At 50.9% G+C, this 18261-nt stretch overlaps 1 protein-coding gene across 30 annotated transcripts in view; it reads left to right on the forward strand.

Annotated features, from left to right (window-relative positions):
- Nucleotides 1-15751, forward strand: part of NRXN2 (neurexin 2) — a 340969-nt gene extending 325218 nt beyond the window's left edge. For 21 of the 30 annotated variants that reach the window (XM_083591993.1, XM_083591975.1, XM_083591996.1 and 18 more), the window contains one exon: nucleotides 13979-15751. In XM_083591993.1, coding sequence (XP_083448119.1) covers nucleotides 13979-14874 — 896 coding nt within the window. In that variant the 3' untranslated portion in view covers nucleotides 14875-15751. The remainder of the gene's footprint in view (nucleotides 1-13978) is intronic. The other 9 variants (XM_083591980.1, XM_083591978.1, XM_083591984.1 and 6 more) reach the window with 1 other exon arrangement.
- Nucleotides 15752-18261: the final 2510 nt, after the last annotated feature.

The following is an 18261-nucleotide window of genomic DNA, read 5'->3' on the forward strand; positions in this document are numbered from 1 at the left end:
ACACACACACACACCACTGGGCCTGTTCCAGCTTGCTTTGTGAAGTGGAGGCACTTGTGGGCTGGGGGTGCCTCAGACAGTGCTGGGCCTGGCTCACTTCAAAGGCAGGTTCCACTGCCCAGTTTCCCTCCTCAGGAGGCCAAAGTGCTCTTCCTCGCACCTCCATGCCCCAAAGATCACAGCGGCTGAGAAGGTCCTTTTCTTCAGAAGACGCCTGACACAGCCTCCCTCCCTTCCGCTTCTCTCCTTGCTATCTGTTTTGTGCCTGCAGCAATATCAGCTCTGGCTGTGATCTCCTCAGATCTTAGCACTTGGTGGCTTCTGGGATTAGTGAGAGGAGGAAAAAACGCCTCGAATCAGAAGCTGCCATTCCCACCAGCTAAGCAGGGGCTGCCCTGTCATGGATGAGACAGGAGGCAGCTTGCAGAAGGCAGGAAGGGAGGAAGAAGGTGGCGATGGCAAGGCGAGAGAAAGAGAGTGTGTCGCCTGATAGGCGCAGGGGCTTTGTGCTGAGGCCTACATTTTGTGGGCGATGGCTGGCATGTCATGGAGAAACTGGTAGGAGAGAGAGGCAGGGAGGTCAGCACCAAACCAGCCCCTTTACCTCCACTTCTTGCAGTACCACCATGGTTGAGAGCTGTGGCTGCTGGTGACACGTCACGGTGCGGACTTGCATTCCACAGGCTGTGCCAGCCACACAGCAAATGTGCTGGACCCCCTGCAGATCCAAGCGCCTCAAAAGAGCCAGTTTGTGCAGACCAGAGAAATGAATGCAGCGTGTGCGCACGACTCAGCTCCTCTTTTAGTTCTGCAGCTCTGGTCTCCAATATTTCCAGTTTAGTGCTGAAAGGTTGGGGGGGGGGCTGCTATCCGGATCTGCCTCTTTAAACAGCCAAGACAGAAACATCTAGAAGCATTTCAACGCATCTCAAGCCTGAATATCTCTCCCTTGGTGCCTGTTGCTGGCTCGCACCTGGGGCAGAGGACCTGCTCTGCATGCAGAAGGACACAAGTTTGATCCCCAGTGGCATGTCTGGGCTTCTGGAACACCAGGGAGCCACTGCCAGTTAGCATTGGTGATGCTGAGCTTGCTTCTGTGTAAGGCCCTTCCCGATGCTTATCTGTGTTTAAATCATCCCTTAGCACAGAAGCAGGAGGGCTGGGAGCACACTTGGCTTTTCAGAGGAATAGGAGAGCTCAGTGGTGGAGAACATAAGAAGAGCCTGCAGGATCAGACCAATGGCCTATCTAGTCCCGCATCCTGTTCTTGCAGTGGCCAACCAGATGCTGCAGTGGGAAACCCACAAGCAGGATTCAAGCACAAGAGTGCACTCTCCTCCTGAGGCTTCTAAACTTGTATTCAGGAGCATTGCTGCCTCCAACCATAGAGGCAGAGCATAGCCATTGTGGCTAGCATCTTCCTCCATGGATTTGCCTAATGGAGTACGAGCTTTGCCTCTCACAGTTCCAATCCTTGGCACCAGTGGGAAAAGTTATTCTCTCCCCGAAACCCCAGAGAGTGTCTGCCAGTTAGAGTAGATTGGCCTTCTGCAGCCTGATGCCCTCTAGACCTTTTGGACTACAACTCCCATCAGCCCAGCTGGCATCACCCTGGCCAAGGAGGATGGAAGCTGGGGGCCACCAGGTTCCAGAATGGCTTGATCCTGTGCAACAGATTGCATTGTTGCTCCAACTATATTTCTTCTATGGAACCTTCCTAACTTGGCATTATGGAAAACTGCCTTTAAGCATGTGAAGAATGTCTCTTATCCACTGAATGAAACTAGAGCGACAGAAGCATCCCTGATCAGAATTGACACACATCCCAACGTCTTGCAACACTATGCAGGACCAAACTATAGAAGTGGTGTTAATTGGGCAACTAGCCATGGTCCCGACAAAAACCACACCACTGAAGGTGCTGTTTGGTGACCCCAATGGAAGAGGCAAAGAGAAGCTTCTGGGGGTCAGTTTCCGTCAGGACCATGGCAGGAAGCAAAGGGTTAAACTATCATCCGTCTCTTACTGCCCCCCTTGCTGGCAACTGTTATTTACATTTTTTTTTTAAAGGTGCATATCAATTGCATTGACACAATTCATGCCAACTCTCATTTCACCCACAGGGGCTGCCCTCAAGGGGGCAATTATTCTGCCCTGGCAGGCATCTGCCTCCCCTTCCTTGACCTTACCAGGATGCCTCTCAGCTTGCAAGGATCCCAGGCATCCCATCCCCTCAGAATATATTGGAGGGAGGCATTGTTTTCCACCCCACTTCCTACCCCAAATGGAGCAGACCTTCCAAACACCCATCATGAGCTGTAAACTTTCTTTAAGTGGGGAGACCTACCAAAGGCCACCTGCAGAGGCACCCCTCACGCCATCCACAAGGCAAGGAGATGCTTTCTTTGGTTTATTTGAAGCATTTCTGTCCTCTTCAACCAGAAAAGGAAAGGCTCCCAGGATAGTCACAACTGTAAGGCAGTCCATGCCCTCAGACTAAGAAGACACACACAAAAGGAAAAGGAATGGGGATGGAAGAGGAGCAGGAGAGGAGAAAGCAAACTCAGGCACTAGTTCTTATTTACAGTGTTCTGGAAGAGGCAGCATCCAAGGACCCAGAAGTTGGTGATTTATTGGCTGAACTGATGGAAAGGACCTGCTGCCCATTTCTCCCTCTCTTGGAATGACTCTGGAGGGAGGGAGCTGGTGGTGCTGGCCTTCCTGCAGAGGGGAGTCCCGTGGCCATCCCAGTGGGGCTTCCTCTCATTTGCTTGCCAAGCTGCCTTTGTAAACTCCACACAAACACCAAAAAAAGGAGAGGGTGGAGACACAGCAGGTGAAGAAGCCCAGATCTGTGATCGAGGCTGGGCACAGAGGCCAAAACCCCTGATAATATCTCTCATATAACATAAGAACATCAGAAGAGCCTGCTGGATCAAGCCAGTTGCCCTTCTAGTCCAGCATCCTGTTCTCACAGGGCAAATCAGAGGCAGGGCTTGAGCACAAAAGTCCTCTCTCCTGTGGCTTCCAGCAACTAGTATTCAGAAGCATCGCTGCCTCCAACTTTGGCAGCAGAGCAGAGCCATCCTGGCTAGTAGCCATCAATAGCCCTCTCTCCCGCCTCTGGGGCACAGCGTTGCCTGCCCATCCCACCAGGGGCTCATCTGGGCTGTGTGCAATGTGTGTGCGTTGGTCTGTCTCGCTCTCTGTTGCGAGAGCCCCCTCTGCCTGCAGCCTGCCTGCCTGCATCACATCCACAGCTCAGCCCTGCTGCTGCACGCCGGCCTCTGCAGCAGCTCAGCCGCCTCCGCCTCTGCAGGGCCTTTTTCCTTGAGCCTGCCTGGAGAACTTTGGGCTATGCCTGCCTGCAAGAGAGGCTTATGAAACCAGAGAGAGAGAGAGAGATTATTTCCAAGCATTCAAACCTGGAATTAGTCCGTCGAAACAGCCCTGAGCAATTAAGGAGAACCGCATGCCTTGTATGCTGAAGACCACATGCTCATCTGAAGGACCTCAGGCTGGGAGGAGGCTGGCTGACACTGAAATCCATCCATGTCAGCATTGCCAAGCCAGCTGACAGTCTCTTTCCAAGGCCTCATACAGCTCTTTCTCAGCCGTACCTGGAAATCCCAGATGTGGATCCTGGAAGCCTTTAAATAGGGGCATAAGAAGCTGCCTTATACAGCGTCAGACCGCTGTTCCATTTTGCTAGTATCACCTGCACTGATCAGCAGTGGCTCATCAGGGTTTCAGACAGGGAATTCTCTCTGCCCTACCTGGAAATGCCAGACATTGAGCTAGGCAAGCAGCTGCCCTCCCACTGAACTCTGGCCCTTCCTGTAAAACCAAAACAAGTTTCCAGTCCTCATTTCCGGTTCTGAACATAGGGCTGATTTAAATTGGGGCAGAAGGAGTTGCCTTATGCCACTGAGCAACAGAGCCTTGACCTGTTGTTGAGAGGGTCACTGGAGTGGCCCAAGCAAAAGAAAGATTTTCCTCCCCAGACAACCTGCAGAATTCATCACCGGAGGATGTTGAAATGGCCAAGCTGCTCTGTGGCTGTGAGGAACAAAAGGGACTTCTGCACCATTTCATCAATTTAGCTCCCTTTCAAGGTTTTCAAATAATTTAAGCATTCTGGTGATTAGATGGAGGACGAAAGAGAGAGGAAAGGAGAGGAGAGGAGGGAATTGTTGTGGCTTTCAGGAAGAGGGGGGAAAATTGGGAGGGGGGAGCACTGAAGCTGTGATTCCCTCCTGCATTTGGCCACATTGATTTATAGAATAGCTCTGAAGACATAAGGGTTGGGCACTTGCAATGTCGTTCCCCCACAATTAAAAATGAAAGCTGAGATTTTTCTGCTCCTGAACTCTCCTGCTAGGAACTGAACTCTGCCTTCACTTCAGAGGTTATGGGTTCCAAGTCTTCTTGACCCCTCAGTTCCTTCCCTGGCCCATTTTGCAATCTTAAAAGCTCTGTTTAGGGCTGGTTCCTCTGGAGAGCAGCATTGTGGTATCTTTCCCCAAACACACACACACACACACACACACACAGACAAAAATCCCAGAGCCAGCGCTGTCCTGGTTAGCTTTGAGGAACAGACAGTGGCTCGGGGGGGGGGGGGCAGCTGCCTGTGTCACTCAGAGCTTTTTTGCTGCCTTGTTTCACCAGTGGTGGCATGCGCCTGTTGCTCAAATGAGCATGAGCACCGGCAAGCAACACCTGCCACACTTGCTGTTGGGGTCTAACCCACAGGGCAACCCTGTCTCCACTTGTGGGCCCCTTATCTGGCTACCCCTAGCCCCAGTGTAGCACCCCTGTTGACCCAACTTGCTCACCAGCTCTAGAGTTCATGTGGGCAGCCCATGGGTCACATGCAATGGGAGGTAGCCCCTTCCCATATGCGACTACTTGATAACCTTCCACAGCCAAAGACCCACTCAAAATTAATCGCTTTACTTCTGTCGTGGCTGCTCCCTTTGGTTCTCTGGTAGTCTTGAGCTCAGCGCTGATCTAGCCATGCTTGCCTCGGCCAGTTTTGTCCAGATTTCTCCCTGCTTCTGACCATTGATGTGCCAGACAGAGGATGTGCCCAGCACAGACTGGCCCACCTAAAAGGGAAGCCTGGGGAACAGGCTTTGTAGCACAAAAGGGAGGTAGCCAGAGTCACTCGCTCCAAGGGCATCTCGTGATGCAGAATACAGGCCTGCCCTTGCTTAAGGGATGCTGGGCACTAGGGCTCTCCCGTCTTCCCAGTGGGAACTCCTCCACCCAAGATGGCACTGGAGCCTTGAGGAGAGGACAGTTGGCTTCAGAGTAGCCTCAGCAACAGGAATATGGCATGAATGCTTCTGAGAATAAAACACACCCCTAAGCTTGCCAGTTCTGTGGGTGGTTTCCCCCACACACACCAGACCCAAAATTTTCTGAAGATGAATGGACAGATGTTCCTGCCTACCCAGGAATCAGTTCACCACCCATTATAATTAGGTCACATATCTTAAAGTCAGTTGATTAACCAGCAAAAGCTTAATTCAAAATAACTCAGCGGGGCCATTGATTAGCAGGGCCTTCCCCCCCTCCCCTCCTAAACTGACAGTTTCATTGGAAGCAGTCCATTTGGCAAACAGCTCAGCTCTCTATACCAGAAATTAACTTCCTCAGATAAGTCACATTTGCACAGTTTAGGGAAACATAAAAACTAGCAAGACATAGGCCACTCACTGCCTCCTGTAGAGGGCAGGGTTATGGTTAGGGTTCAGGTTTTTATGACTCCTGGGAAAGAGACTTCCTAGGGATACCAGTGAAACCACTGAAACCAGAGTCTTTTTCAGCAGTGCCTGGAAAAGTCAGAGATTGAGCCTGGGACCTTCCCTTGCAAAGTTGAACCTCTTCCACAGACCTACAGGCCCTCCAAGTAGCCCTGGGAGAGCAGCAGGCCCCAGTTCAGCCCAGCCCTGCATCCGCATGACCCCCCCCCACCTGCCTTCATGTTCTCCCTCTGGGCTTAGGCCCCCATGAAGGGCAGCCCTCAAGGAGCTTGCACTCCTGGGTGCAGAATGGCCTCCCTGGTGCTTGCTTATCTACTGGGGTGGCTGCCTGTCCACCCCCAGACCATCTGTGGGTGGTGAACTTCATGCCAGTATCCTGCACATGACAGCCTCTAAGCCATCTTGTCAGCTGGGGCTGGTGGAGGGACAGATTTGGGCCCATGGAGGCAGACATGAGATTGGAGTCCTGGACAGTTTTAATTTCCTGAGGCCATTTTGTCCATTTCATGTATCACTGCAATGAGATATGAAGACCATTTTCAAGGCGGGTTTGCTTTCGTTTTGAGCAACAAGCAGCGGCAGCCGCCTTCCTTTACTGAACTATAAATTATCTTACACTTTGTTCAGCACCCTTAGCAGGTATATTGAGATTTTAGCAAGACACAAAGAAATGCTGTCTGGTTAAAGGGTAGGTAATTAATCAGTCAGTCAGGAAAAAAGACTCAAGTGAAAAAGGTTGCCTCACTTGTCCCGCACCTGCTCTCCTTACCTGGGCAGGGTGACCTCCACTCACCTCTGGGGAGTCACCCAGGCCATGGCCCTTAACCTCAAGCCTCTAAGCCCCAAAAGCCATGTTGAAGTCAAGAGTGCCTCTGCACACATACAGAGTGCCTTTGCTCAGCTTACAGGAGTAGCGTGGGTGGGGAACGGTGGAACTCCCAGGCATGTCTGAGCCACAGAAGGGGCCAGGCCACCCATCTCTGGCACAAGCATGGCTTCTGCCAACAGGAAGGCACCCATCCTGTTGCAGTTTCCTCTCCCCTGAGCCAAAGGACCATAATCATTTTTAGGCTGCTCCCCCCCCTCCACCCACCCACCCACAGCCTCCTCTCCCCCCCCCCCCATCCCTCCCTGGGGAATTGCTGAGCAGCCGCTGCAGCCTCCTGTCTCCCCACCTCCCAAAAACGGCTCCTCTTTGATGGGAGCCTTGCTGATGCCTCCTCCCCTCCCTTCTGGATGATCAAAAGCAGAGACAGGCTCCTTTGTGAGCGGGTGCCAACTGTTTCTAAAGGCTTGGGGAGGGGGGGGGTCCCACCCAAGGAGCCAGCAAAGCAAGATAGAATCCACTCATTAAAAAGCATATTTGGAGGGGGTTTTAATTAATGAAGGAGGAGGTTGCAGTGGTAGAACGGAGGGGAAAGGGAGGACAGAGACCACTCCCACTTCCTTCTCTTCTGCGGGATTGGGGAGGCTGGTGCTATTCCACATGTCCCACTTTTCCACAGAGAGGCACATTTCTTCTTCCCAGCTAGGCCATCCCCTCGTGCCAGTGCCACTCAGGGCCTGGGTGAAGCCCTGCAGCCTTCTGAAGTGACAAGGCCACTGCTTTGGGACTACCTAGTTGAGTACTCTATGTGTGAAATCCAGCAACCCCCCCCCCCCCAATACACACCCACCCACCCCACAGCTTTTTTCCACTTTTGGTGGCCAAGTCCAAATACTGCCACAGTTGCCTATGGTGGTGCCATCTCAGAGACAGGACCACATGCTGCACTCAGGTCCTGCTTGCAGATTTCCTGCAAGCAACTGGGTGGCCATTGTGAGAACAGGATTCTGGACTAGACAGGCCCCTTTGGCCTGATCCTGATCATGCTGCTATTGCAGGGCTCTTCTTCTGTTCTAATGCTAAGCAGGCAGCCCTCTCAGAGCTCCAAGTGCCAGGGCAGAAAAGCCTTCCAAAGCCTTCCTGAGATGCGCAGTTGGGCCCATGAGTCCTTTTGTCCCTGGTGACCCATTTTAATCATTTGGTAGCAAGAAGAGGGATTCTCTCTGCTGCTCTGTAAATGCTTGTTGGTTTATTGAGATTTATGCCCCATCTTTCTTTAAAATATCTAATGCAGCTTTCAAGCAAGATAAAATATTATTCATAAGCAGCAGCAACTGCAGCCAAATGATATCAGTAATATCAGAGAGAACCACTTGGCTATCTAAAAGTCAACAAAAACCTACAAACAGATGAAGGTTTAAGGCTCCACAAAAACTTGCCGAGGTCCTTGCTGCCTTTCTAAACCTAAACCACAATGGGAGCAGGCAGAAGTCGCTTGAGAGAATGCTCCAAATTTTATGTGCCTTAGCCAACAAGGCTCTGTCTCTGTATCCTGTTCCATAAAACTCCTTGGATGGCTTGTAACATTTCAAAACACAATAAAACGAGATGACTTGGGGAAGGGCTACAGCTCAGGGGAAGAGCCCCTGCTTGGCATGCAGAAGGTCCCAGCTTCAGTCCTGGCAGCTTCTTCAGGTAGGACTTGTGCAGGCTCCTGCCTGAAGCCCTAGAGAACTGCTTCCTGGGAGGAAGTAATCAAAGGCAGCTTCCTGTCTTCTGCATATATTTTGAAACAGCAAGGTCAAAAGGGACATTGATACCAGCGCCAGGTGGGCCTCCCTGGATCAGGAGCACCTCCATCAGCAGGACGCCACCACTAGCGCTGCCGCCTCTGCCACCCAGTGTCTCCAACACTTTAAAAAATCATACCTGTTGGATGCTGAGCTGAGAGGGAACCCAAAGGTCGCCTTCCTGTCCCAATCAGTTCTGACCACCTCAGGGCTCCTGTTTGAATCAGCCCTTTATTCAAAACCACAGACTGAATTTCTACTTTGTTTTGGGTGGAATGATCACAGCTTAGGGGCTGAGTGTCTGCTTTAAATGCAAACAGCCCCAAGTTCAATCCCTGGCTTCTACCAGGTGCGAAAGGGTCCTGTCTGAAGCCCTGGTGAGGTCCTGGCAGTCAGGGTGGGCAAGACTGAGCTTAGCTCAGTGGCCCACTAGATAAGATCAGAAGCTTCTGTCTGCAGCTGGATCAGACCAAAAGCCCCTCACAAAATGGGAAGCCCCCATTTTGTGAGTGCCACAGCACCTTTCCCCCTTTGTATTGCTACATGTTGAAAATTGCCCATTTACCGTACTCCTCTCCCTGAGCTTGGGCTGCTGAGCTTTCCAGAAAATCACTACAGAGCCTGCAAAATGTTCTAGGTTAGAATAAAGGCCTCTTGAAACCAACCATCTTGTCTCTGTGCCCAACCATGGAGGTCTGGAAGCTTGCAAGAGCTCATCTGTGCAGCAGCCCATTTTTGGAAGCTCAAGAGCAGGGCATGAAGTCAAACAGCTTCTTCTCTCACCCTTGCAGGCATCCTTCCATCCAAGCATCCCAAAAAAGCAACAGTGCATGGCTTGACTCTCCCAACTATGCCTAAGGAGGAGGCATCTCTGCAAGAGGCTTTTGCGGCTGTCGCATAGCATATGCCCATGTGGAAAGGCTTCAACCCTTTTCCCTGTGCTCTGGGAGTGTTGGTCAGTTCTGTAATTAACAACTCACTTGGTTGCTAGAGGTGACTAGGAATTCCACGCAGGCGAGTGCATAGAATAATCTAGTCATCTCTATTTCTGTAATGGGGCTTTCTCTCCTCTGTGGCCAGCATGGAAATCTGGCCTACTAGGGGGAATGCAGGCTAGTAACTTTTGTGGGCTTATTTTAAAAGGGCAGGTTAGACCACCACCTCCCATTCTCCTTCACCATGGTGGCTATTTAATTGTTATTTTTAATGTGCACATTAATAGTAGACACACAATTAGCATAATGTCTACTTTGTACCTAACACTCTTCTTCTGTGTCGGTGGAATTAGAGATGTTTCTTTAGCCTTCTGGAAGGCCAGTAACCAGAAAAAGGTGGCATGAGGTCAGAAATAGGTGTATGTAGAGCCTGGCATCCCTTCATCTCTGCATATTTATCCCTTCTTCCAGTAACAAACTCAGGTGGGGGAGTGCCGATAGGATTGGAGCCAAGCTGGGGCCACCCGGAAAAAAGAGGGGCGTATCAGCATTCTCGGGGGAGGCCTGAGATTTGCCAAAGTGCAAATAAAATAAATAAAAACTGGGGAAAACCCAATGAGCCACTGAGTAAGGACTGAGCTTGCTTAGTAGCCACAGAATTTATGGCACTTGGTTGGAAATTTAAAAATGGGGAGAAGAGAAGGGAATGGAATGGGCAGGCAGGCACACTAAACAGGACCGCTCCTACTCAGAGACGAGGCTACACTACAGTGTCTATGCCCACCCTTCAAATAAAAGATTTTACAGGACAGCTTACCCCAGTTGGGTACAAAATGCACAGTTCATAATGAGACATTAAAAGCGCATAAAACCAATTTTATTTCAAGATTAGAAGTGCTATTAAAAGAAGAAGCAACTGAAAAGGCCTCTGAAAGGGCTGAAAAGACAGCTGTGTTGGCCCCAGGCCAGCCTTCTCAGGCAGAAGGTCCTGTAAGAGGGGTGGCATCAGCAAGGAAGCCATGTGCCGTACTGGGCACAGTCCACCTCACCACTCTCAACCCAGAACAGATCCTCCATAAGATCCCCTCTGTGGACCATCATAGCCAGCCATCGGCCTTCATTTTCTCTGTTGTCAGCTTGGATAGCTCAGTTGGTAGAGCGTGTTGCTGATAACACCAAGGTTGCAGGTTTGATCCCTGTATCTGCGTATTCCTGCATTGCAGGGGGTTGGACTAGATGATCCTCAGGGTCCTCCCTTCCAACTCTACACTTGTATAATTTGATCTCCATCTAGAATCACACCAAGAAATTGTGCTATACTGTTGACAGGGAGCAGCTCAGGTGCCTCTGGCTCACACTGGAGCAGGGCAAAGGGAAGGAGCTGTGGGGCCAGAGATTCCTTTCATCTGGCCCCTCCCTCCCAGTGGGGCTCCCGTGTATTTTCCTTGGCTTTATTTTGCATATCTGCCATTCATTTGCTCATTCCAGTTCTGCTCCCCTTCACCTGCGGCCTGTGCCAGCCTGGATTGTTAGTGGTGCAGAAAGGTGGGGGTGCCTACATTGGCAGCATAGGTCCTACAATAGGTGGCACGATGGGATGAGCCCTCCATGCTTTGAACCAGGTGCCCTTTAGGGTCTCGGGTGCCTCCTGCCTGGAGAAACCTCCAGTGAGTGAGCACAGAGAACTGCGTGGAGCCCCTTTTTCTCTCTCTTTCTCCCCAGCCTATGTTGGCCTGATCAGCCTGTAGTGCAACAGCATCCTTTTGGTAGGCTGGGAACATCCCTCCATCCTCAGCCAGAGCAGCTCTGCTGTCTCCTGGTGGAATTAGCATTTAGATAGCCAGGTTTATCTCCCAGGAGCACATCCCTGCCCTTCCCAACATGCTTCTCCATCGCCAGCAGCTATTAACGCAGCCACCCAGCTTAGCCTGCCTTTCTTCCTCACTCAGCCTCTGCCCCCTCTCACTCTCTGGGGTCCTAGGCAACCCTCCCCTTCCTACAGATTGCCACTGCCCCCCACCTGCCTGGCACCCCCAGCTCACCTCCTCAGTTTCCCATTTCTCCTGCGCAGGGGGGCACCACCATAGGCCAGGAGGAGGAAGAGGATAGAATTAATAGCTCACTTGCTTGCCAAAAGAGCTTCCAAGGGGAGCCAGTTTCCCTGTTCTCCCCTTCCAAGCCCAAGCAGGTCCCTCCTTACCAAAGCAGGGCGGGGTATTTCATTTTTGTATTGAAAAGCTGCCTTAAGTTAGTGCAATCTCATGCACATTTACTCACATGTAAGCCCCACTGAGTTTGGTGGGGCTCAATCTCAGCTAAGTATGCAAAGGATGGCCGCGTAATTGGAATTCCATATGAGTAATTTGAGGTTGGGAGGGGTGGAGAGAAAAATATTGCATTGAAAAATCATGATAGCACACCCACACGAAAAAAAGGGGGTTCCTGAAACCAATATGCTATTCAACGCTTTCATGTCGACCTCTGGCCTGCCATACCTTGGTCTTCTTCCAGCAACCATGTGAAGGAACTCCTTAATAGACCCATTTTGCAGATGAGGAATTAAAAGTTAGATGTGACCAAACCTGGGATTCAGAGTCACAAGCTCCTCCTCCCAAAAACACATAAAATCCGCTGAGATATTCTCACAACAGTCTCACAGCATATTCTCACAACCGTTTCCGCACTTTGTACCTACCCAAAATGCAAACATTTCGGGTCATCCTGCTTTGTTTGCAATGGATGCACATCTTGAACTGTCCTGCTGAAATCCTGCAACTAGTCATACCACAAAATGCTCTGGGTTTTGCTGCTGCTGTTCAGTTTTAGCACCAGGGTTCCTCCTCCAGACAGCAATAAAGTGAAAGCACTGGGGAAACATCACAGAACAACTAATAAAGCAGAACAATATGTGGATGGTCCTGTATGAATCCACTGCTAATGCACTATTATTGTGTCGATGTTGCAGAACACACACACAAACACAGCCCATCCTGGAGGGGCCCTAGAAATGAAGCAGTGAGCCTGCTCCAAAACTTTCTCAGACATGAGCAGTATTGAAAGCAGAATTGCATATAACCACCCCAATGCCAGTATAAGGCAGTGTTCCTGTGTGCAGATGGAAAGGGGTGGGGGAACCAAATCTCTACCTGCTATACACTTGGTCATGTCTGCCTGAGTTGCTCCTCTCTCTCTCTCTCTCTCTCTCTCTCTCTCTCTCTCTCTCTCTCACACACACACACACACACACACACACACACACACAAAGTTGACACTGCATGTATCTCCCACAATTCCATTCAGGGGTGTTTTTTGTGTTTTTTACCTGCATCTTTGAAGAATCTCCTTCTGCACACCCTCCATCCATGCTGCCAACCTTTCCCTGCCTAGGGCACTTGGTAGTTGTGCAGGGGCAAAGCTCCTCAACCCTGGACTCTTCTCTTTCCCCCAGCTCACCTGAGAAACCGTCTCCCCATGCATCAGGGTCCTGGGTGTTCAGATAGGGTGGAACTTGAGACTTCTTTTTGTCACCCTTTCTCCCTCCTCCCCAGCTGTCATATTTTGCACATGATCAGAGGTGCTTTTGTCTTCCAAGCATTCCAGACAGGTGGTGCCCTCATTCAAGTCAGGGCTGGGAGAGGGGGGTTGGGGATCAGTTCTGAGAGGGGAACAGTGATTGGGAGGGGACAGGCAGACAGGATTCCTGGGTCTTGTTTCCCTGGGGCTTTGAAGGACGCCTATTCAGAGATTTGTCTCCCCTCTTACCCAATCCCAGTGGCAGAAAACTCCCTTCTGCTTGATACCACAAGCCATTTTGATTTATGACTAAATAGGTACCCTCTCTGCACTCCCAATTTGGAAAGGGCCGAGGAGCTAGAGTTTCAGGCTCCCTGGTGAATTCAAAATGGACCATTGGTTCTGAGTACTGCTGGTGGGGAGGGGGGCAACTGGGACACCCCAAGAAAGGGGCAAAGGGGTGACTGTTTTGGGATGGGGATGTGGGTGGGGAAGGGAAGATTTGAAATGATGCAGTCATGGAAAGAAAAGAACAGAAATGAATCTAGCGAGAAAGAGACATTTAAAAAAAAAAAGCAAGATGCAGAGAAAGATGTTTAAAGAAAAGAAAAGAAAAAAAGTTGTTTTTTCTCCAAAAAACATTCTTACCTAGTTTTCTTTTTTGTAATTTTTTTTCTTCATGCTAATATCACACGGCCTATTTGTTGATGTAAGTTGACTGAATTCCGTGGTTTGCTCTCTTATTTTTAAAAACAAACAGAAAGGGAAAAGAGGAAGAGGCAAGAAAAGGCAATATTAGTGTTTTAGCAGGAGAGGATGGGAAGCCAGCCAGACAGCCGAGGGTTTTATTGCTCTTAATTCTGCTGTTTTATCTGTTTAATTTTTTGCGCATTAAATGACTTTTTTAATTCTTTTTTTTTCCTTCTTCCTTTGATTATGATTTCTCTAGACTAATGTGTTGCAAAGGAGAGAGAGAGGAGGAAAGAAAGAGGACAGTTTAGTGGCCAGGGATGGAGACGGAGGGGTTTGGCTAGCTATAACTCTCGTGGCTTGAGTTGTCTTGTGTCAAGGGGGCAGGGCACCTGCGAGGTCACTAACCCGCTCTCCCCTCTTCTGTCTCTCCCCCTTTTCTCTCTGTTCTAGGAGGTGAATTAGTATTGCCCATAATAACAGAAGACTCCCTAGACACCCCTCCAATTGCCACCCGGTCTCCATTCATCCCCCCGCCTCCCACCTTTGGCCCCTTCCTAACCGTAGTCGAGACCACCAAAGACACCCTTTCCCCGCCATCCCATCCAAGGCCCCCCTGTCTGGCCGACCAAGACGACAGCGACTGCGAAGAAGGGATCGAGGCCTCCGGCTATGCCTCGGGCGAGGTTTTCGACTCCAGCCTGCCCCCTACTGACGACGAAGATTTTTATACCACCTTCCCCCTGGTCACGGATAGGACCCTAATAGGCCGGCCGGAAGGAGCTTCCAAAAAGGCCCAAGGATACCGCCCCAACCTTAGGACAGGACTGCCGGCTTCGCCCTCCGTCCCCGACCTCCTGACCTCCACAACCTCTCCCAATCTGGTCCGTAACATTCCCGCCGGCAAAATGAACAACCGGGAGCCCCTCAACCCCCAGCCAAAACAGTACCCCCCACTCTCCACCTCCTTTGAGCCCGACAAGCTAAACAGGCTTAAGTACCCAGGTATAACCTCTTCCCCCAATTTCCACAATCTGCCCACAGCTAACCCCACCGGCCCCGGGGAGAGGGGGCCCCCCGGTGCCGTGGAGGTCATCCGGGAGTCCAGCAGCACCACCGGCATGGTGGTCGGGATCGTGGCGGCCGCGGCCCTCTGCATCCTCATCCTCCTCTACGCCATGTACAAATACCGCAACCGGGACGAAGGCTCCTACCAGGTGGACCAAAGCCGGAACTACATCAGTAACTCGGCCCAGAGCAACGGCACGGTGGTCAAGGAGAAGCCAGCCGCTGCTGCCAAAACGCCCAGCAAGAGCAAGAAGAACAAAGACAAGGAATATTATGTCTGAGCCCCCCCTCCCAGCCCCCCAGCCACTGCGTGCGCCAGAGAGACCGACACCCAGCCGGCGCACGCAGTGGAGCCACCCAGACCTACACGCACCCAAACTTTCTGGAGAGGAGACCACCCAAGCGCATCCTTCCCCTTCTTCCGCATCCGAGAGGCCAGCTGATGGCGCCCTCCAGTGGCCACCTCCACCCGCTCCTCTTGGGTTTGCTCATCCCTCGTTTACTTTAAGCCCTTCCCTCCTCGCAAAAAAACAAAATGAAAACACAAAACACACAAAGGAACCACAGCAAGAAGGTTGCAGGGTCTCCCTCCCTCCCCACCTCCTTTTCCACCCTGGCCAACCCTGCAGGGTTGCTGTTTTTTCCCCTTAGGCAAACGGAGGGGGAAGGGAAGCCACAGTGGCCGAGGTGAAGGGAGGCAGCGTTGGCCTGAAGAGAGGGACGCTGGGAAGGAGGAGAATTAAAGGGGGGGGGGAGGATTTCAAGCTTCCCAGGTGAGGTTGGAGCCAGAATGCTGCTTTGTGATCTGTCTGCAAGAGAGTCTTTGCCCCTCTCTTTGTTGAGGGGCTTTTGGTGTGGAAAACAAAAAACTGGGGTCCACCCATCTTTCCTCACCCCACCCCACCCCAGCACCACGCTCTGAAACAGAGATGCCTAGCTGGAGCTCACAACTCTACAGAACCCTATAACTGAACTGGGGGGCAGAGAGGACCCACAGCGGCCAAAAACAACCCCTACTCCACCTCCTCCTCTCTCTCTTGGAATTATCTCAAGCAAAGGGGTCTGTCCTTTCTATCATTTCTCTCTCTCTCTCTTTGTTAATGTGTCAGAGTCTTGGAAATGTGTGGAATAAAACAAAAAGATTTTTAAAAAGAAAAACTACTAATTATAATAAAAGAAGCAGGTGACGTGGATTTTGCTTGCGCTGTTGGGCTGAGGACTCCCTCCTTCCCCAACAGCCAACACCTAGCCTGTCTTGTAATAAAAAGAGGGAGTAAAATTGAGGTGGTGTTTGACACCCATAAATCAATGCAGTGGAGCGCAGCTTTGGGGTGCAGCTGCATTGTGTGTGTGTGTTTGCGTGTGGAGGGGGGGTGGATCAAGTATCTCCCGGGGGTTTTGTTTTGCAGGGGTCCAAATGAACCAACCTTCAATACCTTCCATCCCTTCCCCGCCCCTTTTCACTCTCCCTTGGATCAAGGTGCTACTATATTGTGGTCTTTCTTTAAACTGTGTTACAAGCATGTGAAACTTGGGCTGACTTTTAGTTTTATGTCGTTTGTCGGGGCCGGGTGTCGAGAAAAATAGTTTGTGTGGAGCCAGATGCAGCAGCAACAGAAGCAAGGACGCCCCTTTGCATCAAAGCCGCAAGCAGACCCTGGCAGTTTCTCCAAAGGGCGCAATGGCCAGTGGGAGGAGGGCGAGGACGTGTCCGTGTGTGGTGCAAGTGGTGAGCGTGTGGGCGCAGCTGGGGCTCCAGTGTCTCTTCCCTCCCCGCCCTTCGGCTGCCTTCTCGGTTCTTCCAAAAAAAAAAAAAAAGGAGGGAGACAAGTCAAGAGGAAGCCATAGATAACTCTGTGCAGAGTTCGATCTATCTGTCTATCTATAAATACACAAAGATATATATATAAAGATATATATAGAGAGATATATAAGATATAAAAAGTATACATAATATATGGAGAGTTTAAAGGCGGCCGTTTGAAGGAAGGGTCAGGGAAAGGCTCTTGGCTCCAGGAGTCAGATGGAAGGGTCTGTGATGGCAGCATATGGCCAGTTCCTACATTTGCCCAAGGTCAGGGTTGGGGAGCTCCACCATTCAGATCCTAGGGGCGTTGTGGGGATGGACCTTTCCTCCCCAGGTGAGTTTTGAGGGTATAGATGAGGTGTGATGGCTTATTCCAAGACGGCAAGAATAGCCCCTTGGTCTTTCCTCTGGGTGCGTTGGGTGCCGAGTGGCCCTTTGAGAGGGAGAGTTTGGGGTGACCATTGAGGGCGTTTAAGGGGCAGAGAGGCAAGCCAGGTCAGCTCCAGGGGAGTGGAGGGGACACCTCAACAGTGTCCTCACCACCCATCTGCTTTCCCAGGAGGATGGCCCAGGGCAAGGTCCATTAGGGTGAGTGGGGCAGCCGCCCCACATGCCTTCTTCATTACAGCAACCAGTCTGTGTGGGGTGGTCCTGGCTGTCGGCTGCTGCTTCCTCTTAAGTCTCAGTGTTGCCCTTGCAGGGACTTAGCAGGGAAGAGGGAGAGGAGGGCAACTCTGCGCCTCCTTGTCTGTGGCTCAGCTCATAGACTGGGCTCTCTGCTGCGGCCCAGGGCATGGAAACAGACAAGTGGCCTTGTTGCTGCCCCAGCTGCAGAAGCATTGCCTCTTTCAAATACATCCTCTTCTCCCAAGCCTTTCTTTCAACACCAAAAAGGGCAGTCCCTCCCCCAGCCCAAAACATTAAAAGTTTCTAACAAGTTTTGCATGAATCTTCACTGATTTACCTTTGCAGGAAGAGCCAGGACTTACTGTGACATTTGCCTCCCTGCTGCCTTACATAGCAACCGAGACTCTTTGTCCCTGATGAAGGAGCTCCAAGCTCAAACTGCTCCCAAAATTGAATCCGGAAAATGCAAGTCAGAGAAGGGTCTGTGGAAGGGATCAGTTATGTCCACCTGTTATCTCACAGGGCTCAGGTTTCCAGGCCACTTGTGGTCCTGGCCACCCTCCAGTTGGTCAGTGCCCTCCTTAAAACGGACCCAGAACTGGACCCAGGGCCCCCAATGCAGCCTGACCAGAGCAGAACCATCACCTTGCTCCTCACCCCTCTTCCTGGCCTGCCACTCCTGCTGCCACAGCCGGCCCCCTGAAATTTGGGATAGGGGAGAAATTCTACAGAGTTTGCATTTAAAGGCGAGCCCTTCCTCAGTTTGCACTTTTCTGAAACAATCTGAACCAATGGACGGCAGCCCTCCTTCGAAATTCTCACTTCTCCGAACTTTGCAATTGAGTTCTCTAGCCAGGCGATGTGTGAAAAAAATGGATATATTGGTGGAAATAGCACACAAAAACACATAAGGGGGGAATTGCTTCTCAAAATGTTTACTAGGAAAAATTGCAGATGAAAAGGTAGGGAAAATCCACACTGAAATGGTGGGTTTTTGTGAGGACTTAGGGGGAAATCACAAATGGAAAAATGAGGAAGCAAGAAGCACTGAAATGGCTTGGTTTGCCCCCTCCCTTCGTACAATTGTTTTGTCACCATCCGGGCTTAGGTAACAGCCCAGTTCAGTGAAAAGTATTTGGGGGTGAGGCTTTAACAGCCTTTAAACAACTGTTAGGCATGACTTTGCAGAACTTAATTGTGGCCTGGGATGGATGGAAGGGAGGATTTTCCACCA

The sequence above is a fragment of the Podarcis filfolensis genome (assembly GCF_964270895.1).
Source record: "Podarcis filfolensis genome assembly, chromosome: 16".
In the NCBI taxonomy this organism is placed as follows: domain Eukaryota; kingdom Metazoa; phylum Chordata; class Lepidosauria; order Squamata; family Lacertidae; genus Podarcis; species Podarcis filfolensis.